The sequence below is a fragment of the Rhinatrema bivittatum genome, chromosome 2, assembly GCF_901001135.1.
Source record: "Rhinatrema bivittatum chromosome 2, aRhiBiv1.1, whole genome shotgun sequence".
In the NCBI taxonomy this organism is placed as follows: domain Eukaryota; kingdom Metazoa; phylum Chordata; class Amphibia; order Gymnophiona; family Rhinatrematidae; genus Rhinatrema; species Rhinatrema bivittatum.
In genome coordinates, this window is record NC_042616.1 from 182419833 (window position 1) to 182446021 (window position 26189).

General features: G+C 45.0%; 1 protein-coding gene across 1 annotated transcript in view; it reads left to right on the plus strand.

Annotated features, from left to right (window-relative positions):
- Nucleotides 1–26189, plus strand: part of GLCCI1 (glucocorticoid induced 1) — a 312344-nt gene that overhangs the window by 105555 nt on the left and 180600 nt on the right. The window contains exons 3-5 of the mRNA XM_029588951.1: nucleotides 725–734; nucleotides 8976–9020; nucleotides 24574–24602. Of these exons, the coding sequence (XP_029444811.1) occupies nucleotides 725–734; nucleotides 8976–9020; nucleotides 24574–24602 (84 nt within the window). The remainder of the gene's footprint in view (nucleotides 1–724; nucleotides 735–8975; nucleotides 9021–24573; nucleotides 24603–26189) is intronic.

Genomic DNA, 26189 nt, shown 5'->3' on the forward strand with positions numbered 1-26189 from the left:
CTTCTTAGTGCCCCTTTTTATCCAGTCATCTATTCGTCCAACTGACTCCCTTGCAGGCTTTTTGCTTAAAATGTACCTGAAATAGTTTTACTTTCACCGCAAGCTTTTTTTCAAATACTTTGCCTTTCTTACCAGTGCTTTGCATCTAACTTGCTAGTACTTATGCTGTTACCTATTTTCTTCATTCTGTTCTTTTAGCCTGTCTTGCATCACCTTTTAAGCCTGTTGACAGTCATATGGTTTTCCTTCCACCTTTTTTAATTTATTTATTTATTTATTTCGGATTTTTATATACCGACGTTCTCAATACAGGTATCGAATCAGGTCGGTTTACATAGAACAAAACTGTCGCAATAGGGCGTTACATTAAACAGCGTTACTTAACATATGAGTAGCATATAACATATAACATAAATATAAATAATATAAATTAGATATTACTGATCTGGGCTTCAAGGTGGTATTTTTAAACATCATTCATGTCTGATGTAAACACTTAACCTTTGCAGTTGCTCTCTTCAGTTTTTTCTTAACCATTTTTCTCATTTTATCTTAGTCTTCCTTTTGAATGTTTAAATGCTATCACAGTAGATTTCCTTAGCATCCTTCCTTCAAATTTGACTTGATTGATTGATTTATTTATTTATTTATTAACTTTTATTTACCGACATTCGTGAAGCACATCATGCCGGTTTACTGGATAGCTGTGTTTGCTGTTGACAAGTGGCCCAACAGTGTTACCCCCTCATACCAAATCATGTGTTTCACTAAGGGTTAGATCTAAAATAGCTCTCCCTCTGGATGGTTCTTTTACCAGCTGCTCCATGAAGCAGTCATTTTTTTAAATCTAGAAACTTTATCTCCTTGGCAGGTCTTGATATATTTACCTAGTCAGTACTAGGGTAATTGAAAACACTCATTACTGTGTTGCTAATTTTGTTAGCTTTTCTAATTAGCATTTCATCATCTGTTCGTTCTGGCCAGGAGATGGCAGTACACCCCCACTTCTATTCTGTTCCCCTTCTCACATGGAATTTCTATCTGTAAAGAATCTGTTACCTATTTTGTTTCCTGCACGGCTTGTATCCTGTTTGACTCAACGCCCTCTTTAATATATAGCACCACCCCTCCTCCAATTTGATTCATCCTATCATTGTGATATAATTTGTACCCTGGTATCAGTGTCCCATTGGTTATCCTCCATCCACCAGGTCAGTGAGATGCCAATTATCTGTTTATTAAATCAGTGCTATGCATTCTAACTTTCCCATTTTATTTTTTTTTAATTTTTAGCATTTGTATGCAGACATTTCAAAGTGTGTGTTTTTATTTGTATTGACCGTTTGCATATGAGTGGACAGGGGTAATTTGGAATCTTTCTGCTCGGTCTGCTTTTTATTTAAAGGCATTGGGCTACTTTAGCATTTATTGCAATCTGTTGGGATGCCCTAACTTCCCTGTTTTGTTAGTATCCTTCAAAGATTCATCATTCTGAACAATGTGCGTCTTAGTGACTGTCTGCTTTCCCCTATCATGTAGTTTAAAAGCTACTCTTCTTTTTAAAGGTTAGTGCCAGCAGCCTAGTTCCACTCTGGTTAAGGTGAAGCCCATCCTGTTGGAATAGGCTCCCTCTTTCCCAGAATATTCCCCATTTCCTAGCGTGTAGCAGATGGACTCAAAACAAGTGGGTATAGTGTGCTCGTGCTAGCAGTTGGAGACTGATCTGACGTCAGCACGGGTATATATACCCCCACAGGAAGTGTAGCAATTCAGTAATTTCCGTCTCCAAAGCAGTTTGGAGCTCCCTCACTCTCGCTGAGCATGTTTCCAAATTCTACACAACTAAATTCATAGAAGAAACCTACCTGAAGACGAGCCCCGCACTCCTGCGGTGATACCAGTTGGTCCCTCCCCCAGTTGAGTTTCCCGAGGCGATTTCTGTGGTCCCTCGGAGGTAAGGGCCTCGGTCCAGTGGCCGGCTCGCGGCAGGGACCTAGCCCTCAAGTGAGAAGGGCTCGGGCGCGGCATAGAGGCAGCCTCGGTCCCGGCGTGGACTTGGCCCCCGAGCGAGACGAGTTCAGGCACGGCCTAGAGGCAGCGGGTGCACTTCCTTGAGCGTGGAGGTGACTGTACTGACCCTCTCCCCCCGCAGCCGGAGACCGCTCGGGTCGCAACCAGGAAGCGCCGAAGACAAGGTAGGGCGTACATCTTTACTTGGTCTCCGAGGAAGCAAGGATTCGCAGACTCTGCCTATGTGGCAATCTGCCACGGAGGTCGCCATTTTCCTGCCTAGTTTGTCACCGCGCGATAGGCGCACGTGGTTAGGCGCACGAAATCCACTCAACTCTTTGTATCTTACGATCCAAACAAACCAGGTAAAGCAGTGGGTAAACATACTATATCCAACTGGTTAGCAGATTGCATACAGTTTTGCTATGAAAAAGCAGGCCTTCCTCTCCAAGGGCGAGTAAAGGCGCATTCAGTAAGAGCAATGTCAACCTCAGTAGCACTCGATCGTTCAGTGCTAATTCTTGACATATGTAAAGCAGCAACATGGAGTTCTCTTCACACCTTTGCAGCTCATTACTGTTTGGATAAACAGGGACGCAAGATTCAGCCTATGGACAATCTGTCTTAAAGAACTTGTTTCCAGTTTAATCCCAACTCCTTCTACATCCAACCTGCTGTGACCTTCGGCTGCCTCATTTTCAACAATAATACTTCAATGTTGCTTTACTACAAAATGACTCAGCCTCTAGCTTGCTAATCACCCATATGTGAGGACTAGCATCCTGCTTGTGCTGGGATAAAGCAAAATTGCTTACCTTGTAATAGGTGTTATCCCAGGACAGCAGGATGTAGTCCTCACGAAACCCACCCGCCACCCCGCAGAGTTGGGTCCGATACGTTTTATTATTTTATTTTTGCTCAAGCTTATTGCTACATACAAGACTAGAGAGAGACCGCTGTGGCAGAGAATATCATGGCATGCTGGGCATGCTCAGTGGCATCAGAGAGCCAGTCAAATTTCTAGAAAGTTTTCCCGCAATAGGGCTTTGACAGTGACGTCACCCATATGTGAGGACTACATCCTGCTGTCCTGGGATAACACCTATTACAAGGTAAGCAATTTTGCTTTCTTAGGTTATAATGGAACCTGAAAAGCTAGTATTCTGAGCCTCCAGCCTATGTAAAGACAAACCTGATAGTGCAGCAGAATTTTATTAGGAGAGTGATGTATTTTAAAAATGATCTGAATTTCAAAAGAAAACATATTTGAGGCAAAGGCGCTTGGGCCATGCTCCTACCTGTGGGTCAGTGAAGCCAAACCCCTTATGCTAAGCTCCTTTCCTCTCATAGCAGAGTTTTTGTTTGATCTGTTGAGATTTGAGTTCTAATCTAGCAAGAAAATATGCCTCAGAGTTTTCCTTCAGTGTGCTGAACCTTTATCAGGCTAAGCTCCCATCCTCATAACAGAGGTTTTGGCTCAGTCTGTGATTTAACTTCTTGTCAAGCAAGATGAAGTTCCTCTGAGACCGTACCTTGTAGACTACTGTATCCAGGTTGTAGAAAGTTATTTTTCAAAGGTGCAGACCCACAAGGGCACTCTACTAGTAAGGTAAGTTTCCAGAGCAATATCTCTTCAGTTCTTTTGGCAAAAATGTATTTTTAGTGTTACCAAAGAGGAGTTTTTCAGCTTAAACGAGCAGTTTGGTGTGGGTCTCAATGTTCAGAGCCATCATAATGGATTCTTTTAACAGCAAACATGCTGCATCTCCCAGCAGTGCAGGCCTCAGGAAGGATTACTGATGCACCCTCCCCTCAACAGAGGCTACAGTTGAGGTTGGCTTAATGCCAATTAATAGGTATTCTTAAAGTGCCTACGAAATTTCTCTAGATACAGTTCTCTACCTGTGGGACAGATGCCAGCCTTTTTTCAAGATATGCTCCTTATCTCACAGCAGATGTTTCAGGGGAGCTTACTGCTAAGAAAATTACTTTCTCTAAGCAAAACAAATGGAAAATTTTAGCTTTTGCAGTCGTCAAGCACTTTTCAAGCTATTCCTTACTTCCTTCCTCATAGTAGAGGATAATGCTATAGCTTTCTGAAACTAATTCAATTTTTAGTGATGCAATATGAAAGTAGTTTGTTTTCACTGATTGCAAATTCTTTAAGTTATGCTCCCTACCACATAGCGTGGGTTTTTGGTAGAGCATTAAAAGAATTCAGTTATATCAAAATAAGGAGGAAAACATCTGAGTTTTCCTTATTCTTTTACAGTTGCTGTTTTTGGCTCAGATTATAGAAAGCTTTGCTCATTTAAAAATAATAGTGCTAGAACACCAGATTCAGCATATCTTTAAGGCTCCTTAGGAATATCAAAAAGCTTTCCTTTTTTAAAAATATATCTTCAGTTTTTAGACTTACCGAGTTTCCTTCTGCTACTGGCTTCTTCTTCCCCCCAGTTCCATTACCCTTGTTTTTATTGTAACTTTTGCCTCTCCTCTATGTTAATGTTTATGTTATTACCTCCTGTTCCTTGCAAACCGACATGATATGATCTGAATCATGATTTCCTGTCGTGTAGCCAGATGGACTCAGAACAAATGGGTACAGTGTGCTCGTGCTAGCAGTTGGGAGACGGATCTGACGTTAGCACGGGTACATATACCCCCACAGGAAGTGAAGCTCTTCAGTAATTTCCGTCTCCAAAGCAGTTTGGAGAGCCTGCACGCTCGCTGAGCGTGTTTCCAACCTACTTCTACTTTTCTACTTCTATTACTAAACTCTTTACAGGAACATCGAGCCCCGCGCTCCTGCGGTGATACTACTGGTCCCTCCCCCAGTTGAGCTTCCCGGGGTGAGTTCCGTGCTCCCTCTGAGGTTTAGGCCTCGGTCTGGTGGCCGAATCGCGGCAAGGACCAAGCCTGCGGGCTAAGAGGCGCCTCTGTCCCGGTGTGGACCTGGGAGGCAGCGGGTGCATTCCTCAAGCGCGGTGGTGACTGTACTTCCCCTCTCCCCTGCAGCCGGAAACTGCCCGGGTTCTAGCCGGGAAGCGCCGAGGATCAGGTAAGGCGCACAACTTTTACTTTTGGTCTCCGAAGTCGAGGATCGGCGGCGTTGCCTGTATGCGGCATGCCGCGGTGGTCGCCATTTTGTTGGCCCGGTTCAGGTATTGAGCGCCCATGATAGGCGCCTGTATTGAGCGCATACTGCTGACTGCATATTATTGAGCGCATATTCTGTTTAGCGTATATTGCTGACCGCATATTATTGAGCGCATATTGTATTAAGCATATATAGCTGCCGCTTAGTATTGAGCGCATATGGTATTAAGCGTATATAGCTGCCGCTCAGCATTGAGCGCATATTGTATTGAGCGCACGTTGTATTAAGCGCCTATTGCATTAAGCGCATATTGCTGCCGCATATTACTTTAGCGCAATGGACCAATCGAATGCCCCGGTGTCCCAGGCGGCGGCGCCGCCTCCTGATTCCGGCGTGAAAGCTCACGGCCTCTGCTCTGCATGCCAGCTCAGAGCCACGCACAGCGAGGAGCCAGACTCCCTTTGTGCCCAATGTGAGGCGGCAGTGGGAGCCTCGGGCCAGGACCAGTCTCAACCTCGGTTTGTGGATAGTTCTCCAGGGGCCACCCCAGATCTCGCAGGCAGTCTTGAACAGCCGGGAATCCCGGGGGATCTGGTACCTAGGCGACTTGAGACCACCTCCATTTCATGGGTGGATCTCTTTAAGGGGATCCATGCCTTTGTACAGATGCAATCAGCTTCTTGTTCAGGCCCTGCTGTTACAGGGGCTGCTGCTCCTGTTGCTGCTCCAGTGGACCCTGCCCCTGGACCTTCGCGCCCTTATCGTGCACGAGCGCACCCTCCTCCGGGCAGTCCGGTTCAGGCGGACCCTGATGTCTCGGAGACAGACTCAGAACCCTCCGAGGAGGGGGAACTTCCCTCGGGGATGGAGCCATATCGAACCATGAGGCGGTTCTTTCCCAAGGAAGATCTCTCCGACCTAATATCTCAGTGCCTGGCGGAGTTGGATATTTCGGGGCCCAGCTCTGCGGTGCCACCTACACAGAACCCTCTGCTGGAAGGTCTTCGTCCTTCAGCCCGCCATTTTCCCTTCTTGCAAGCTGCACAGCAACTGATAGATCTGGAATGGGCTGCACCGGCGGCCTCATTCAAAGGGGGGAGGGGCCTGATAGGCATGTACCCCCTGGATCCGGCTATCAAGGAGATGCTGGCGTGCCCTCAGGTGGACGCCTTAGTTAGCGCTGTGGTCAAGCGCACTACCATTCCAGTTGAGGGGGGGGGGGGGGCGGCCCTCAGGGAGGCTCATGACAGGCGACTGGACGCCATCCTGAAACAGATATTTGAGGTGGGAGCTCTGTCTGCGAATCGCAACCTGCTGCACAGTGGTGACGTGCTCCTGTTTGTCACAGGTTAGGAACAATGCTCCGGCAGCGGACATGGAGTCCTCTCTCTCGTTCCTCACGGATGCCGCATCCGACCTAGTCTGTACAACAGCTAAGGGGATCTCATCTTCTGTGGCTGCCAGGAGGCAGCTCTGGATACAGAATTGGTCTGCTGATGCTCCTTCGAAGACACGTCTCACCAGAATGCCCTTTAAGGGGTCCTTCCTGTTCGGCAGCGACCTTGATAAACTGGCCAGCACATGGGGTGCTTCTCCCATACCTCGACTGCCAGAAGACAGGTTCAAAAGGAACCAGCGCGCCTTTCCAAGGCCCTCCAGAGGCAGAAGTTCTCCACGCTTCAATCCCTATAGGGGTCGCTACCAGGCACCTCGTCCTCAAGCCAGGAACCAGTCCTTTTGGCCCAAGCAGCAGAAGAGAGGAGCCGGCTCGGGCTCAGGTCCCGGCCGCGCCTCCCAATGAGATTCAGCCGATCCATCTGGGGGACGGGGACATAGGGGGCAGGTTAACCCTCTTCTACCCCAGATGGGTCGAGATTACGTCGGACCAGTGGGTCCTTGCCATCATCCGAGAGAGTTACTCTCTGGACTTCCATCATCTCCCTCCGGACAGGTTTGTGGAATCCTCGTGTCCGATCCACAAGAAGGCACCATTGGAAGCTACCCTGGCGAGGCTCCTGTCCCTGAAAGCCATAGTCCCGGTACCTGCACGGGAAATGAATTCTGGGCATTATTCCATTTATTTCATGGTACCCAAGAAAGGGGGCACCTTTCGGCCCGTCCTGGACCTCAAGTCCGTCAACCAATACTTACGGGTCCCGAGGTTTCGCATGGAAACTCTGCGCTCAGTCAAGAACGCAGTACAGCCAGGAGAATTCCTCACGGCCTTAGATCTATCAGAAGCCTACCTGCATATCCCGATTCATCAGGATCATCAGCGCTACCTACGCTTCAAGGTGCTAGGACGCCACTTCCAGTTTCGGGCTTTGCCCTTCGGGCTGGCCACATCGCCGCGGACCTTCACCAAGGTGATTGTAGTGGTAGCAGCGGCGCTCAGACGGGAAGGAATCCTTGTCCATCCCTACCTAGACGATTGGCTGATCAGGGCGAAATCGCGAGAGGAGAGCCATTGGGCAACCAACAGAGTGATCGCCCTTCTGGAAAGCCTGGGATGGGTAGTCAACCTCAGCAAGAGTTGCCTACAGCCTTCCCAATCTTTGGAATATCTGGGAGTCCAGTTCGACACCCAGGCAGACACAGTCAGTCTCACCACCAAGAGAAGATTAAAACTTCAGACGCGTCTCCGGTCCTTGATGGGAGCCAGTCGACCCACAGCTTGGGATTACTTGCAGGTTCTCGGTCTCATGGCATCCACCCTGGAAGTGGTACCCTGTGCGAGGGCCCATATGAGACCTCTACAACGCTCCCTGCTCTCTCGATGGAGCCCCCGCTTCCGACATTACTCTATGCATCTACCTCTACCAGCCAGAGTGCGGACTCAGCTACGGTGGTGGTTGCAGTCCAACCACACGAGCAGAGGGTCCAAGATGTCCTCCCCCATGTGGACTCTGCTCACCGCAGATGCCAGCCTGAGCGGATGGGGAGCACACTGCGAAGACCTCACAGCCCAAGGGCGGTGGAACAGAGAAGAGTCGGGGTGGAACATCAACCGACTAGAGGCACGGGCAGTCCGGTTAGCCTGCCTGAAATTTGCTCACAGACTGAGGAGCAGAGCAGTCAGAGTGATGTCAGACAACGCCACCACGGTGGCATACATCAACTGACAGGGCGGAACCAGAAGCCGACAGGTGTCCCTCGAGATAGCCCTGCTGATGGCTTGGGCAGAGGTGAACCTTCAGGTCATCTCCGCCGTCCACATTGCCGGAAGGGACAACACCACGGCAGACTTCCTCAGCAGAGAAAGCCTAAATCCGGGAGAGTGGCAGCTGTCCCCCACAGCTTTCCAGATGATTGTGGATCACTGGGGGATTCCGGACATGGACCTACTAGCGGACAGGTCCAATGCTCAAGTACCCAGATACTTCAGCCGCAGGCGAGATCCGTTCTCTCAGGGGATCGACGCCCTGGTTCAGCCATGGCCTCCAGGGGCCCTGCTGTACACCTTTCCTCCATGGCCCCTGCTGGGTGCCCTTATCCACAAGATTCGGAAGTACCGGGGCCTAGTTCTGGCGGCACCAGACTGGCCAAGAAGACCCTGGTACGCGGACATGAGAAGACTACTGGCAGGGGAGCCCCTTCCCCTGCCTCCGCTCAGGGACCTGCTCCGTCAAGGTCCCATCCTTCAAGAGGATCCAGCTCAATTCTCTCTTACGGTCTGGCCATTGAGAGGGCTAGACTGAAGAAGAGAGGTTACTCGGAGCCAGTGATAGACACACTCCTCCGAGCCCGCAAGTTCTCCACATCCCTCACCTACGTCAGGATTTGGAGAGTGTTTGAAGCCTGGTGCGATACTCATGGCACCAATCCACATGCGGCTACCATCCCTATGGTTTTGAATTTCCTGCAGGATGGGCTTCAGAAGGGTCTCTCCCTCAGCTCCATCAAGGTTCAGGTGGCTGCGCTGTCTTGCTATGGTCCCAGGAGGGATGGCAAGACCATTGCCAAGCATCCAGATGTTTCTCGCTTCCTGAAAGGAGTCAAGCACATTCGTCCGCCACTGAAGTGGCCAGTACCTTTGTGGAACCTCAACATAGTTTTGGATTTCCTCGCGGGATCCACCTTCAGACCCCTTCGGGGCCTGTCTCTACGTTCTCTCACTTTGAAGATGGTGTTCTTGCTGGCTGTATGTTCCGCACGCCGCATCTCGGAGCTACAAGCACTGTCTTGCCGGGATCCTTTTCTCAGACTCACTCCTGAGGCTATCCATCTTCGCAAAGTTCCATCCTTCTTGCCTAAGGTAGTCTCACGATTTCACCTCAACCAGACCATATCCTTGCCAACTACGGCGGGCCTGAAGAAATCAGAAGAAGGGCGTTTGCTACGCCATCTCAACATTGGCAGATTGCTGCCCAGATATCTGGAAATAACAGAAACAGTACGAAAGACTGACCATCTGTTCGTCCTTCACAGCGGGAAGAAACAAGGAGAAGCGGCCTCTCGGCCCACCATCGCCCGCTGGATTAAAGAAGTCATCAGAGCGGCCTACGTTGAGGCCGGGAAGTCACCGCCTCTACAAGTCAAGGCTCATTCTACCAGAGCCCAAGCAGCATCTTGGGCGGAATCTAGGATGCTGTCGCTTGCAGAAATATGTAAAGCGGCGACGTGGTCCTCCCTCCACACCTTCTTCAGGTTCTACCATCTGGATGTCCAGGCCAGGGAGGACACAGCATTCGCAAGGGCAGTTTTACACTGTCCTCAGGCAGCCTCCCGCCCAGTCCGGGAGTAAAGCTTTTGTACATCCCATTTGTTCTGAGTCCATCTGGCTACACGACAGGAAATGTTGAGATTACTTACCTGATAATCTCGTTTTCCTTAGTGTAGACAGATGGACTCAGCATCCCACCCAGCTGCCTGTATATATTGGTTTCACCGATTTCAAGGTAAGCCTTATCACTTCTTACATGAGTGTGTCCACTCTACCAGGTGTCGACGCCTTCCGGTTGGGAATGCTGGCGGTCTCCAGCTACTATCAATCGGTCAGGGGAATCCTGTTTTCACTATTTCATTGAGCGTCAGTACACATATATCCATAACAGCTTTTGCAAGGAAGATTACTGAAGAGCTTCACTTCCTGTGGGGGTATATGTACCCGTGCTGACGTCAGATCCGTCTCCAACTGCTAGCATGAGCACACTATACCCATTTGTTCTGAGTCCATCTGTCTACACTAAGGAAAACGAGATTATCAGGTAAGTAATCTCAACAATGTCTGTATAAAAAAGCACTAAAATAAGTATGAAAATGTGCAATTCCTAGTGCTTCTGCTTTGAGGAAGTGTTCTCAGTAGTGTGTTGTAAGTGGGAACATTCATTTTGCAGAAGACAACAGCTGACTGCTTAGCCTAATTCTGTGGGAAACATCGAGTGAGTATTCAAATCTGTGCAAACTATGGGGCAAGATGGTAAAACTCTGGCACAAGTGTAAGTGCTTTTGTCACTTACCCTGTGATCAAGGAGATAAGATCTTGGCAGTTGAAATGACTAAAGTCACCATTTTGAAAACTGCACAGTGTCCTTTGTTTTTAAAATGAGAGAATAAAAAACCCCCATCACTTTTGTAAGGATCAAATCCCTAAGATCAGTAAGTTTAGATAAAATTAAATCTGCTTCCTCTTCATTTTTAAAAGGAAACTTTCTTTACCAATTTCAGATAGGCTGTATGTGGCATAAGTAAAAAAGTGAAGAGGAAACATTTATATTGGATTTCTTTTAAGTTGTACAAGCAAGGCAGTCTAGAAGCCTATGGATATCTTCATAATTATAAAAGTATATCTTTTTCTTTTCTTTGTAGAAGAGCAAGCCAATGTAGATGCCTTGGCAGAGCAAGAGCACGTATGACGCAGAGGTAGAATGTCCATTTGACTCCATAGTACAACCAAAGCTGAGATTATCAATTCAGCGCATAGTTAAGTTCTGGAATTCATTGCCAGAGGATATGGTTACAGAAGTTAGTGTAACTGGGTTTAAAAAAGGTTTGGATAAGTTCCTAGAGGAAAAATCCATAAACTATTAATTAATAAGCAATAGTAGCTTGAGATTTATTTAATGTTTGAGTACTTTCTAGGTACTTGTGACTTGGATTGGCCACCGTTGGAAACAGGATACTAGGCTTGATGGACCCTGGGTCTGACCCAGTATGACAATTATGTTTTTATGTTCAGGCTCTGGCATTTTAGCTTAATGGGCTTCTTTAGATCCTGGGCTCCTCAGAATGCTGCTTGCTGGCTTTTGTTCTCTCCCTATACCGTACCACTATCACAATATCTTGAGGTGATTGCCTTTGAAAATATTCAAAGAACTTAAACTTTTCAGTGCAAACTGAAGGCTTCTTACATTACTTATCCCCGTGTTTACAGATAAGCAGACTTGGTTACTCAGGTTAGAAGCATTTATTGGTATGCAAAATAAAGCAGAGTATTGGGAAGGAGAGACAAATGACCTAACAATTGCTGTCTGAGCTCCTTCAGTTTTCTCCCTGCACATTATATGCTTATATAGAAAATTTCTTTGTTTACCAGTTTCCTCTTTTCTCAGCATCGTGACAGTGGGTTCTCTTTCTTTTCATCTTAGCTCACTATTGCTCCAACATTAGTATCTTTTCTGTTCCCACAGGTTATCTCCCTTCTGAGTGTCAGCCCCACTATGGGGCCTGTGATTTTGATGAGTCTTTTGTCATGCGACCTTTTGTCTGGTTGTCGGATCTCCCTGCTGGCAATGTTTCTTGAGCAACACAGTTGCAGTTCTGCACATACACAATATGTCTGCTAGCGCTCTCTCTCTCATTCTGCAAATATACAAGGCAGGGTGGGAGGGGGTAAGACGGAGAAAAACGCTGATACTGGCAGACAGCTTGGCATACAGATGTGGCAGTTCTCCCCCTGAAGAAATGGGAAGGGGGGAAAGACCTGCAATGTGGCAAAAAAACCCTCCACAACCATGTGTTATGCATGATATGCATATTCATCAGCTGGGAAGTATGAGGGAGAAAAGAAAAACAAGAGGAGCACAAATCCTAAAAGTAAGAGACCCCTGGAGAAGCGAACCCTGAGGGGAGCGAATCCAGAGAGCATCCCTGAAAGCAAAAGGGAGGTCAGAAGCAGACCAGCACTCCCTGCTATTGAGAAGAGAGAAGACTAGATGTGGCCTGGAGAGAGGAGGTACCTGCTCAGGTGCAGAGAGTGGAACAGAGCCTGAGATGGTGAGGGGCAAGAGTAAGCCCAGACAGCCCGGCAAGTACCAGAGCCAGAAGCAAGTCTCCTTCGGGACCGCCTGCCTGCTCTGCCAGTTCCAAGCCTAGGAAGCATGTTCTTCCCCCTGCACACATTCTCCAGACCTCCAGCCAGCGTCTCCTTTAGAGGTAAACAGAGGGATATCACCTGAAGTCTGACTGGGGTAAGTAAGAATTAATATCTTAAGCAGGCTAAGGTTTATGGCATGTTGGTTACCACCCATGAGACACAACTTTCTTTAGGGAAAACTGGTGTTTAGTGACTAGGATGTTAGAGACAGGAATTATTTTCTAAATGCTATATCATGCAAAATCTGATAAGTAAAAGTCTGTTTCTGAGAAGAATACACGTTGTCTTTTCTTGACTTAGGATTGCAAATAAGGTGGGAGGGCAGATAGGTCCCTAAACCCCTAAACTTGCTTACAGCATGAGGTCAGTCTTCAGGTGACCTTCCTTCTCATAATCTTCAACACATTAGCAGATTGCTTCAGCAAGGTTTTTCATTTTTACAAGTGGGCTCTCCATCACATAGTGGTAGATGAGTTATTCAATCTTTTGAGGGCATCAATTGATGATATTCACATTAGAAGTGACCAGGAAAGTGGAAAGATTCTGCTTCATTTGTCGAAGCAAGTGCATATTGGCTCCAGATGTTTTTCTGCCAGATGGGATGCAGATCTACTGTGTGCTTTTCCTCCACTTCCACTGATAGCCAGAACAGTGTAGATAGTGCTCAAAGATCAGGCTCGCTTGATATTCATTGCTCCAACATGGCCCAGACAAGTGTTCTTATACCTCATCTGCTTGTCCATCAGCCCCGCAGTCCCTCTAGGGTTCGATCTAATGTTGATGACGAAGAGGGGTATTTGTTTCACCCACACACACCCCTTTCAACTTGGTAATGTGAATGTTGAGGGCTCATTAATTGATTCTCTTTCACTTCCTAAGGAAGTTGAGGATGTTTTTGGTTTCTGCCAGGAAACCTTCAATCAGAAAACTTGCAACTTTAAGAGAAGAAACTTTTCATCCTCTCAAAACAGCTCACTTGCAAACAATGAGTTGCTTCAATACTTTTCATTCCTTCTTGGGCCTCATTGGTCAAAGCGCATCTTGATGCAATAGTGGCTTAACATGTATTAGGATGGAAAACTACTATCCATCCTTTAGTATCAAAGTTCATGAAAGGCTTATGGCAAATGAGACCTTCAGTAACCAAGTCACCAGTGCCATGGGATCTCAATGTGATATTGGTGCAACTTATGTATGAAGCCTCCTTATGAACTATTGAAATCCTGCTTCCTTGAAGATCTTAACATGGAAAGTAGTATTCCTAGTTGCCATTATGTTGGCTAGAAGAGTCGGGGTGCTTCAGGCATTAATACATGTAGTTCTTCAACAGTGGTGCTCTGCAATTCCCACTTCTTCCAAAAGTGGTTTCAGCTTTTCAAACCAATCCAGCCATTCTATTGCCCACATTCTTTCCAAGGCCGCAAGAACACAGTGAGAAGGCCCTTCATTCATTACACTGCAAAAGGGCCTTGGCTTACTATTGAAAGAGAACTCAATCACATTGCTGGGCCTCACAACTTTTCATGTTTTATGATCCTAACAGACAGGACGTACCCTTTGCCAAGTGTACTTTGTCCAACTGGCTAGTAGACTGTATACACATTGCTACTCTGGCAAGTCTCCAGATCACTCTTATCAAGCCTCATGTGAGAACCATGGCTACCTCAGTGGCTTAACTGTGAACTATGCTTGTGGAGGATATTTGCAAAGCTGCAACTTGATCGTCTGTTCACACCTTCAAGACCATTACTGTCTGGACAATCTATCGAAGTAACAGTAAACTTGTCAAGCAGTTTTGCTCAGTCTGTTCACCCAGTGGTCCTCCCTCTTATAGTGAGGTCCTGATAGCTGTTATAGTAATGGCTCAGTTGCAACCCTCAGCTAGACTCAGGCCAATTCAGTATGTGCGCTCAAGGAGAGTGCACCTTTAGCCCCCGTTTGGACATGCATTTTCAAGGCGCTATTACCCCTTATACAGTGAGGGGTAATAGCGCATGGAAAAGGTGCAGCCAACCCCCCCCCCCCCCCCCCCCCGAAACTAATAGCGTGCATCACATACAAATGCATGTTGATGAGCCTATTAGTCACGCTCAATACAGAAAGTAATATGTGTGGCCAAGCACATTTTACTCTCAGAAATTAACTCCTGGCAAAGGCAGGAGTTAATTTCAGCCGGCACTGGGCAAGTGTACAGAAAAGCAGAAAAAGTTGCTTTTCTGTACAGCCTCAGACTTAATATCATAGCGATATTAAGTCGGGGGCCCCAAAAATAAAAAAAATGTAAAAAAAAAAATATATCTCTGCCCACGGGTTGGAAAACGGGCGCTCAATTTTGCCGGCATCCGTGTTCCGAACCCGTGGCTGTCAGTGGATTAGACAACCAACGCCAGTAAAATTAAGAGTCTGCTGTCAAAACCCACTGACAGCCGCCGCTTCTGCCAATAAGGAGGCGCTAGGGATGCGCTAGTGTCCCTAGCGCCTCCTTATTAGTGCAGCTCTTAATTTGAATACTGAATCGCGTGCCCAGGAGAGTGGCCTGGGCGTGCGTTGGGAGAGCGGGCGCTTGCCTCGGAGCGCCGGCTCTCCCACGCAGTTTACTGAATCAGCCTGTTTGTGTCTTTGATAATTCAGCTCTGCTTATCATTGGAGAAAGCACATTTGCTTATCGTAAATGAGGTTCTCCGTAGACAGAATGAATTAGCCATGCTTAATAACTGTCCACTCTCTGGATAATCTATCACCAATCTAAAGCTTAGCTCTATCTGCTGAGGAACTCACAAGGGAGTGTCTGCATGGGAACTCTCGTACATATTCTGAACAAAAGCTGTATGAGTTAGGAGAGAAGGGTCCATTTGGTGCTATTGGATGACATCACCTTGTGTCATACCTTATTCATCCTGTGTATGGAGATCACCATTTAAGCAAACTTGCTACATCTGACTAATTGAAGGCTTATTGAATCAATGTTTTGGACCTTATTAAAAGTAGAAATGAATCAAATGGAAGTTTGTCCAAACTTTTGTACATACCATATTCACTGTTTAAAAATAATAAATTTGTTAAAATCAGTAAATAGCTTTCCATTAAAAATTTCAGAAAGTTGTTGTGTTAACTTTGTAGCCTGTAGCTAGAGATGGTTAGCTTCTGTTCACTTAGATTCATTGAAACATACAGTTTGACCTAGACTTGTAGCTTGTAGCTAGAGATGGTTAGCTTCTGTTCACTTAGATTCATTGAAACATACAGTTTGACCTAGACTTGTAGCTTGTAGCTAGAGATGGTTAGCTTCTGTTCACTTAGATTCATTGAAACATACAGTTTGGCCTAAACTTTTGTATACAACTATAAACGTGTATAATTGTTTGGCAGGTACACAAGAAACAAAATTGGATTCTCTTTTCTGTTTAACACCTAATACAAGGGTGAATTGGACACAAATGAGGCTGAAATATGTGCGTCTATTTTGTTGCACTACTTGAAACTAGAATTTTCTTTGACTTTATTTTCCAAGTGATTTTTCTATTGGAAATACATACCATGGCTACCTGTACTAGGGTTATAAGAAAGCTTCAGGCCAATAGAAGCAGGTTGAGCTATTCCTTGTTTAGTCCTATTGTAAATATTGACTTGTTCTGGGTTTTGTAAATCTTAAAAAACAAACAAAAAAAAAAGCAGTCATGTTGAAAACAAAATTCAAAATTTTTTATGCATCCAGTCCCTTGTGCAGTAGAAATACTAATGTTTCAATTTTCTTTGTGCCTGCAGAACAAACACACCTAACACTTATTTGCAGATAGTAAGAACATTAAATCAAGGTCACTATGCATTAACTTGTAGTTATTAGAGAAATGGAGAAATATTTTCTGTATATTTTTTTGTGGCGATGTATGTAACAGAACTTAATATTGGCAGCTAAAAATGTCATTTCCAGCATGGTCACACTATAACATACCTAACTTTTTTCAGATAACTTTTTTGTTTTATTTAGTTTGCATAGTTTGGTCACATTCAAGACTTAGGGAAGATCCAGTGTTTTTGCTAATTCACTATACACTGTAAGGAAGAATAGATATAGCAGGACATTGACCAGAATGATAGCTGGAGAGCCACAGTACTTGAGATGCCAGAACCCAGGGTCTACCACCTTGTCATGTGCAAATTACGTAACATGTTGCTTGAGGCTTTTTTCCCACTTGGGCAACACACAGCCCATAGATGATTGATGCAAACAAGTATTTCCATTTACAAGTGCCTCAAATTAGTAATGTTGTAAATATTCCCATTGCATCCAGCTCATACAACAGCTGCTTCTCTTTGTTTGGCCTTGCTGCTTTATTTGCCCATTGTGCCAATTCTCTGTATGCAACACGACACAGATAGGACACATGATGTACCTCACATCTCCTTAGACATTAGAAAAGCTAAGGTCTGCCATGGGTACTGTTTATACCACAGGTGCAGACAGTGCACACTAATGGGAAAAACAGCTGGTGAATACTTGAAGAATGAGATCGGTACTTTCTGGAAGGGATTGCTACAGTTGTGGCATTTGTTTTATTTATTCACATTTCGTATGCTTCCTTTTCTCAATATTAAGGTGGATTATAATTACAATTTAAATTAACAGAAATTTTGAGTAGCTTACCTTCCTGCATACCTGAGCTTCCAACTAAGCAGAGCCTGCACCAACCATGCTGTTTATGACTGGAGAGGTTCCAAGTCATGGAACCTTACAATGGAGATTTTGTGAATGTTCCCTTTAAATTGGTGTTCAGTGGTTATATAAATATTTCCCCTGAAGAAGCTCTTTTGGAAGGTGAAACAAGGGACCTTGAAGGGTTAATATATAAGGATGATATAACACATTATAAAAGTTCTGTGTTGTGCAGAGTGATGGTATTGTTTTAATGAGTGTATGTTTATGTATGTGTTGGAGGGTTTGAATGGATAGGTTTTATGAGATGGTGCAATACATAGTACATAGAATTTTATTGCATTTTGTACTGTTTTTGTATTTTGAATGTAATATGTAATAAATGTAACATGCGGATTGCAACAGTTATTTGAACCATTGTGCAGGAATAATTTGAATCATATATATATGTGTATTATTGTATCTGGTTCAGAGGGAAATATACATTTTGTATTTACCTGATTGGGTTACCATTATAGTATTTTCTCATTCTCTGCTGTTGAGATAAAATGGAAGATTTATACAGTTTTACTGATCAAGCTGCCACAGATATTTTAGCTGGTTTTCGACTGACAGCTTTGCAGGTGAATCGAATGAAGGAGGTGAATGATTTGTTCAAAAATAAGTAGAAATTGATTTGAATGGAATTACATGCATCTACTTTGGGTAAATATTGTTATGTAAAGCGTACTCCTAGAGGTCTCCGTATATTGAAAGAACCATATTTATTTTCTGATGATGAGGAATTTGTTACTAAGTGGAATACACTACTTAATAAATGTATGATTTAATGTTGATTATTTCCACCATTAAAGTACAAATTCAGGAAATTAAAGCTAAAATAGACAAGGAGTCATCCGCTTTACAAAACAGTATTCCCAAAGAGGTATTTGATACTCAATTGTCTGAATGCCAGAAAGAGCTAAATAACTTTAGGTTGGAGACGAGAGATGAAACTTAAGTTATATTGTGATGAAAGGGATTATAAATCTGGCTATGTTTACCTGTGGATGTTGAAGGGTAGAAAGGGTAAATACAAGACTAAAGGGGATTTTTCATCCTCATCGGACAATTCCTTTGACAAAGATAGATCTAATACCCTTCAGGAGGACCTACCTAAGAAGATATTTCAGTTTTCAGAGAACATCCATAAAACTGATGAAAATCGGGGGGAGGGGGATAACTATAGTGCCCCATTTATGAATCATGGTAGAGGCTCAAGAGGTGATTATAGTCAGCAGTCTAAGAAACCATTTTCATCACGTGAACCATATAACTTTTGTAAATAACATGAATGATCATTTTTGCAATGTAAAGACAGAGTATGAGTGTCAGGACACTGTAGTTAACTTATCCTCTAAATCTATTGCATCTGATATTTCATCTCTATTAAACAAAGGACTGTCTTTCATTCCTTCTAATAAATGACACTTTTCAGGCACAAGTGGAACTCAAAAAAATTCTTTAGATATGTTAGACTGGATTTTTTTGGACCACAGGATGTACCAAGATGCAGTGGACTCAGTTTAATCCTCAAGGTGAATGCCACCAGAACCACCGAACCCTCTAGTGTTAGCCTTTGAATCATTAATTTTACAAGATATAGAACAGCTTGAAATACATAAGGAGTTTGTTAGAAATAATACCTCTAAGAAAGAAATGGCATATATTCAGTCTAAAGAAGGATGACACTATTATTGTGAGATCTGCAGAGAAGGAGGGTGCTGTTGTAAGGGAAGCATATGAGGAGAAGCTCAACAACTGAATGATCCTCAGTTTTATTTACCTATAGAGGAAGACACTGGGATTGAATAACAATTGCATATTAATATTATAGAATTAGCATTGAAGGGAACATAGATATCTGTGCTCAGGATCTCCTATAACTCTGTATATATATTTTGTTCCAAAGATCCACAAATCAATGATAAATCTACCAGGCAGACCTATAGTATTGGGCATTGGGTCATTTTTTGAACCTCTTGCTAAATTCATTGATATTTTATTATAACCGTTGGTCAAGGGGATTAAATCATGTTTGTGACTCTACTGACTTTATTAATCAATTGAGTAATGTTCCTCCAATTCATAATTTTTTTTAAGTTAGTAACAGTAGACATTACTGTGCTTTACACCAATATCCTGCAATGTAAAGCTTTGGAGATTGTTCCACAATCATTGAAATGATTGGAAATAGAATGTAGGAGATTATTTCTGATACAGATTGCTGAGGTTGTACTTACCAATTTTTATTTCACTGTTTGAAGGTAAGTTTTATAGACAAATTAAGGGTATTCCAATGGGTTCCCCATTAGCCCCGTCGGTAGCTTGCCTTTGTTTCTGCACATGAGGATACATTCGTATATCCTTCCCCTTTATTTGCACGTATTCTATTTTGGAGGAGGTATATTGATCTTTTTTTGCTCTGGACAGATAGTGATGATGAGTTTGAGAAGCTCAAGGAATTAATGAAGTCCTCTGATTCAAATTTGGTATTCACATTTCAGTTTAGTAATACTCATCTTTATTTATTTTTAGATGATATGGTGTCTAGACATTTTGAATCATTTTCCACATCTATTTGTCAAACCTAGATAGAAACCTGGTGCTTCATTTTGATAGTTTTCACCCCCGTAAACTGAAGGAAGGGATCCCTATAGGGCAGTTGCTTAGATGTAGATGGGTGTGTACCACTGAGTATTAGATCAGGTCTAAGCAGTTGATTCAGAAATATAGCTCTCGTGGGTACCCATATAGATGTGTGAAATGATCCTATAAGAGAGCCCTGTATGCTAACAGATAACCTGCTAGTTTCAGAGCCTCTGGCACAGATGCAAAGGATGATTTATGGTATTCCTTATTCCACCAGGTCAGGATACATTAAACGTATCATTTTAAAACATTGGCCTATCTTGAGTTCTTTGCCAGGGTTTTCGGAAAATCCCATATTTGCTATGCGTAGGGGTAAGAACTTAAGGAATCTGTTAGTACAAGGTGATCTGGGACCTATGTCCAATATGGAGAATGGTCAATATAAATGTAACTAAACTCCTGATTCTTTTTCTCTAACTCTTCCAATTTTTGAATTCTTTCTGTGGATTTTTTCACCTCTTCACGAATCTCATTAACATCCTGAGAATTATTCCCTGCAATACCATCAATCTTTTTCTCTAACCCTTTCATATTGACATTCATCTTAGTCATCAAGTCCCACAACAGTTCTAGTGTCACCACTTGAGGGCGTGTTATGATCTCTATTGCCTCACCTCCGGTTACAGGGCTTGCTCCCGCAGTCTCAGCTGTCTGGATTGATCGGGCCTCCAGAGTATCTGTTGGCTCAAGATCAACACCTTCCGTGGCTGAAGGAATCTCACCTTGGTTTACCAAGATTAACTTGGTCCCGGTAGTTGTTGTCTGCTCTGCTATACCCCCAGGGGAGTTCTCACTTCCTCTCTGCGGTGGTGGCCTTAGATTTGGGCTCAGCGACGCCTCCTCTAATGTCTCAGTGTTTTCTCCCATTTGCACTGAGTCTGCAGTATCCTTGGTTGCCGGAGAAATCAGAGCTACATTGGACATACAGCATACTATCTCCTGCTGTATAGGAGATGGGAGAGGAGCCGGGGGGTAAACCCTTACCCTCCCCTTCCGTTTTGGAGGCATAAAGCTTTTTAATGTAGTCTTATCAGGAGTCGCTATATGTACCAAACAACTGTGGTTTAGAGCCTCTGTGGCAGCAGAGTTGGGCAGAGAATTCGGCCTGTCCGTCCTGCTCCGGACTAAGCCGCACAAAGCTGCGCGCCGGCGGCTGCGGTACGCAGCAGAGCGCCGATTTTATAGGCGCTGAGTCCCCAGGAGATCAGAGTGCTGGAGTAAAGGCTAAATGAGCCCCGTGAGTTTTGGGGTCTAATGTTGAGGCTTTCCCTGTCAGCAAAGGGAACAGCGGCGATATTGAATTGTTTTACAGTACTGAGAGGGGTCAGCTAAGAGGCAAGGAAATCCCTGACTTAATTATGCCCGCAATACCCTGCCCCGATGTACAGAGATGGTGGTGTTGGCAGCGGCCCGACGCTCTGATACTGCTGCTGCTGCTCCTCCGCGCCACTGCATTTCCTCCCAGAGCCATCTTGTGATCTGCTGTGACAGACGTGCTCTCCCGCCCGCGCATGCGCGGTAGAGCTGCTTTCTACTGCGCATTTGCAGGCCATCGGTCAAGAGCCCATTTGTATTGTAGATGTACCCATTCAATACCTGTATTTAAACCATATGGTACAGTATTCTGCAGTTCAGAAATCCACCGTTGTTCTCTCTGTAATAAATACTTATCTTTATTTCCTCCCCACGGATGTGATCTTACCAACCCAGGCGCTCTCTCACATACAGGCTCCCATTCCCCCCCATAAAAACACACATTCTCTCTCTCAGCTTCATATTGCCACACACACACACAAGCTCATGCAGGCTGTCATTTCCCATATATACGTGTACACAAGCTCTCATTCTCTCACGCAGGCACCTAATCCACATACACTCCCTCACACCCACATACAGGCCCTCACTCCGACTTGTGCTCTCCCTCTCTCTCTCTCTCTCGCACAAACTTTCACACATTTTCCCCTCCCTCCCCAAGCAGGCCCCCTTCCACCCTCCACAGGCAGGCTCCCATTCTCTCACATACACCCTACACCCAAGCAGCTTACCATTCATTCTATCTCACCCTCATACCCACTCTATTTCCAGGCAGCTTATCGTTCTTTCACACACAAAGACAAAACACAGGCAGGCTCCTCATTGAGTCTGGAAGGCTACCAGTGGCTGAGAAGAGGAAGGGAACTTGTTATCCCACTGCTCCTCGTGTGCCCTATGTAACTCCTATGGCACATCTGCATATGAGATGAGCTGCTTAGACCCTAAAATCTCATTGGAATCAAGCTACTCGAGGATTTGAGGAAAATATCTTTGTCATGAAGACACTCTATGGCTCTCCTAGTTTAGTTTAACCTTTGGTTTACTTTTCCAAATTCAATTAAATATCTTAACTACAGATGCTTCCAGCCTGGGCTTGTAGTTGTGCACCTACAAGGGCTCTACTTGTGAGGCCCCTGGACTGTCCTGGAAGAGAGATTGCACATTAACATACTGGAGCTGTTGGCAATTCTGAACATTCTAAAGTTATTCAAGAATCAGGTTACCAATAAAATTGTCCTAGCTCAAGCAGGTAATCAGGTGGTCATGTTAAGTTCCATCCTGTGTCAGGAAATTGTCAAGATTTGAAACTGAGCCATTTCTCACAGGATGGCCCTATAATGGCACAATGGCACTCTGTACAGTGCCCATCTCGCCCACCTTTTCTGACAGCCCTTCTGAAGTTTATGGTATTAGTTTGTAACTGGGCAGACTGGATGGACCTCAAAGTCCTTACCTGCTGTCACATTGTTTTAATTGCATAGAATTTCTACTCCTGGGGGAATTCTGCGCTACTGCAGAATGCAGAATTTCTCCCTCGCTGTGCAGATTTCATTGCCCCTTCGCAATTTCCTCCCTTGCTGCCCTCGCGACTTCCTCCCGCGCCAGAAAAGGATTAAAAAAAAAAGCGCCGGAGCATGCCACATACGGACAGTGGCCAATCGGGACAGCAACATCAGGTGGCGCATGGAGAGTGGAGGTATCGGTGGCTTGAGGAGCAAGGAGGAGAAGAGGGAGAGGGAAGGGAGAGGGAAGGGGCACGGAGAGTGGGGGCATCGCAGTGGGGGAGAGGGAAAGAGGAGCTAAAGAGGCCCTGGCCCTGAGAGTGTATGTTTGAGCCCTTGTTTATTGTGAGCCAGTGGGTAGGTGTCCACCTGGGAGTCTGTATTGGGGGGGGGGAGTGTGTGTGTATGTGAGAGAGTTGTATGTGGGGAGACAGAACATGTGTGTGACAGATGGCATGTGAGAGAGAGCATATGTCTGATATCATGTAAGAGAGACAGTGAGCAGGGTTACTCAGGTGGAGAGGTTAACAACAACTGCAGCAGTCCCTGCCAGCTTGGCTCATCTGCCAGCAGCAGCAATTGAAACTGCTGGCAGATGAGCCTAGTTGCCAGGAACACTCATTGCACTGAAATGCAGAATAATTTGCAAAAAATATTGTTTTGAAAAATAAATGTGCAGAATTTTGCAGAATTTAGAAAATGTTTGTGCAGAATTTTCAATTTTTTGCTGCAGAATTTTTAATTTTTTTGCGCAGAATTCTCCCAGGAATAAATTTCAGAACCTACTGAGTTTGATTAGGACAGGGTTCTTCAATAGAATTACTTATCTATTTCAAATCTAACATTTATCTGGCCACTTTTACAGGTGGCAGGTCTAGTAGGTATGACTTGGTCATTCGATGATCCAGATGTTAATCTAACACATGAGAGAAAAAAAACCCCAAAGCCTTACTAAATCTGTCCCATATCCAGAAATGCTTATCTTTCCCCTCTCCAACATGGAGACAGTTCTTCCAAAACAAAAAAGGAATCTGGCCCTCAGTTACCCTTAGATTCTGAAGTAATAAGAGATTTCCCTAAGATGGCACCCATGGAACCTAACTACATACAAAATAGTTTCATCTGGGAAGGGGAAACTAACGTGGTTCCCTACAGAGCAGTGCCAGCAACATTGGCCAATTCAGCAGAGCTGGCTACAGGCAGGTGTGTGCTGTTGAGCCATCCCAGCTGGAAGGGGGGAGGGTGTGGGGTTTTTTTTTTTTTAACTAAAAAAAAAAAAAGCTGTCAGGGCTATAGAAGCTTTTATCCCAGGACAAGCAGGATGCTAGTCCTCACATATGGGTGACGTCACTGACGGAGCCCTAGTGCGGGAAAACTTTCTGTCAAAGTTTCTAGAAACTTTTGACTGGCCCTGTGAGGCCACTGAGCATGCCATGATATTCTCTGCCACAGCTGTCTCTCTTAGTCTTCGTTTTTCCGCGCTGCTACAGGCATCGTGGGACAGGAGCCGTTGCGAGTTTTTCACAACATTCTCTGACTGAAACGTCACAGTTTTTTAATATTCTCTCTCATAGAAGTCTCTCGGTTTCCTTTCACCAGCTGGTGAGTACCTCTGTCTCGATTTCTCATCTTTGGAAAAAATTTTTCTCACGAGTTTCCATTCTTTATCAATGGCCGTCGATAACTAACAATGGCTACGGGCTTCAAAAAATGCCCCATATGTAATAGAACCATGTCGATCACCGACCTACATCTTGAATGTGTCCTCTGTCTCGGTGAAAAGCACGATGTGAATACTTGTCCTAAATGCACTGAGATGACGGCGAAAGGCTAGGCAGGAAAAAAATGGAACATTTGTTCCAACTGCAACTGATTCCTTCCTCTTCAAAATCGAGGTCATCTCCAGCCGGAGTGACTAAGGGAGCATTATTTAAGAAATCTCGTCCGGACGGATCGGGTGATCGTCCGTCCTCGCCATTGTCCACAGCATCGACGAAGTCGACCGACCAACTTAAAGCATCTGCATCGTCGTCTGTCGTCATCCGCATCGACGTCCCAGGAGGAATCAACAGCAAAGCGGCCACGGACCCTGGAAACATCGGTCCCCTCAACGCCTGGGCCTTTGCCTCCATCGATGCCAGATCCTCCGCAGACCTCTGCACAGGATGCATCATCGCAGCCTCCACCACCGCTTACAACTGCTCTGGTTCCATCAGTTGTACGGCCAGAATTGTCTGATCTAATCAGAAAGCGGTCATTCAGGCTTTAAAGGATCGAACACCTCGGGTGATCCCGCCGATGCCACCATCATCTATGCCAGTTGTATTAGCAATGCCAGTGGGCCCACTGATGCCGGTGTCCTTGTTGGCACCGAGGACAACCATGGAGTCGATCACTACGACACACTCATCACGTCATCGACGTCCATCTTCGCCCAGATACCATCGGGCTCTTCGATGCCGATCTCGATCCCAACGACGTCGAAGTCTTCGACACGAACACTTCTACAGATGACTACATCGATGACAACTACTATACCATCGAGGCAACCATCATCTGAGCCACCTGAACCTCAGGATCTCACATTCTATCGATACCTTTTACAAAGATATCAAAATGTCATTGGCAACCTGCTAACAACAAAGGCTTAGGACACTTCACATTTGTTTTCTTCCGATGATCCACAACCAGGCCCTTCAGGCCTTCATTACCCTCCCAGATCTTCCCCACGGTCTCCTTATAGAGATGACCCAGACGACTCTTGGGATGACCAGCAGTCTGTTACGTCTTCTGAGGGATTCATGTCTGAACCTTCACCTCCAGACGAGAGAGAAAAAACACCTCCAGAAGATTTCTTTCTCAACATTCATACAAGACATGGCAGACTCCATTCCCTTCAAGCTAACAGCAGAACAGAATACTAGGCAACAAACTCTAGAAGTTCTATAGTTTGTAGACCTGCCTAAACAAGTGTTGGCTATTCCAATCCATGAGGTTCTCTTGGATCTTCAACGCCACGTCTGGGAGCATCCATCTTCTGTCCCCACAGTAAGTAAGTGTGTGGACACAACATATTTAGTGCAGACAGCTCCAGGATATCAGAAACAACTACCACACCAATCTGTGGTGGTAGAATCTGCACAGAAAAAGTCTAAACGTACCCGCCCACACTCATCAACTCCACCTGGTAAAGACCATAGGTTTCTCAATTCATTAGGGAGAAAAGTGTATCAAAGTGCCATCTTGAACACAAAAATCTCTGCTTACCAATTGTATATAACAAAATATCAGAGGAACCTATGGAAGAAATTACTTCTTTGTCTACGCAATTTCAGGAACCAGCACAGGCCATAGTCAACAAAGGCCTAGAAGCCGGAAAGCATGAGGTGAGGGCGGTCTATGACAACTTTGAGACTGCTTCCAGAGCAGCAGCTGGAATTGCCGCTAGTAGATGGGCATGGCTTAAGGCCTCGGACCTCAGGCCTGAGATCCAGGAAAAACTTGTGGACCTACCATGTCTCTGAGACAATTTGTTTGGAGAAAAGGTCCAAGAAGCAGTACAACAGCTTAAAGACCATACAGAGACTTTACGTCAACTATCTC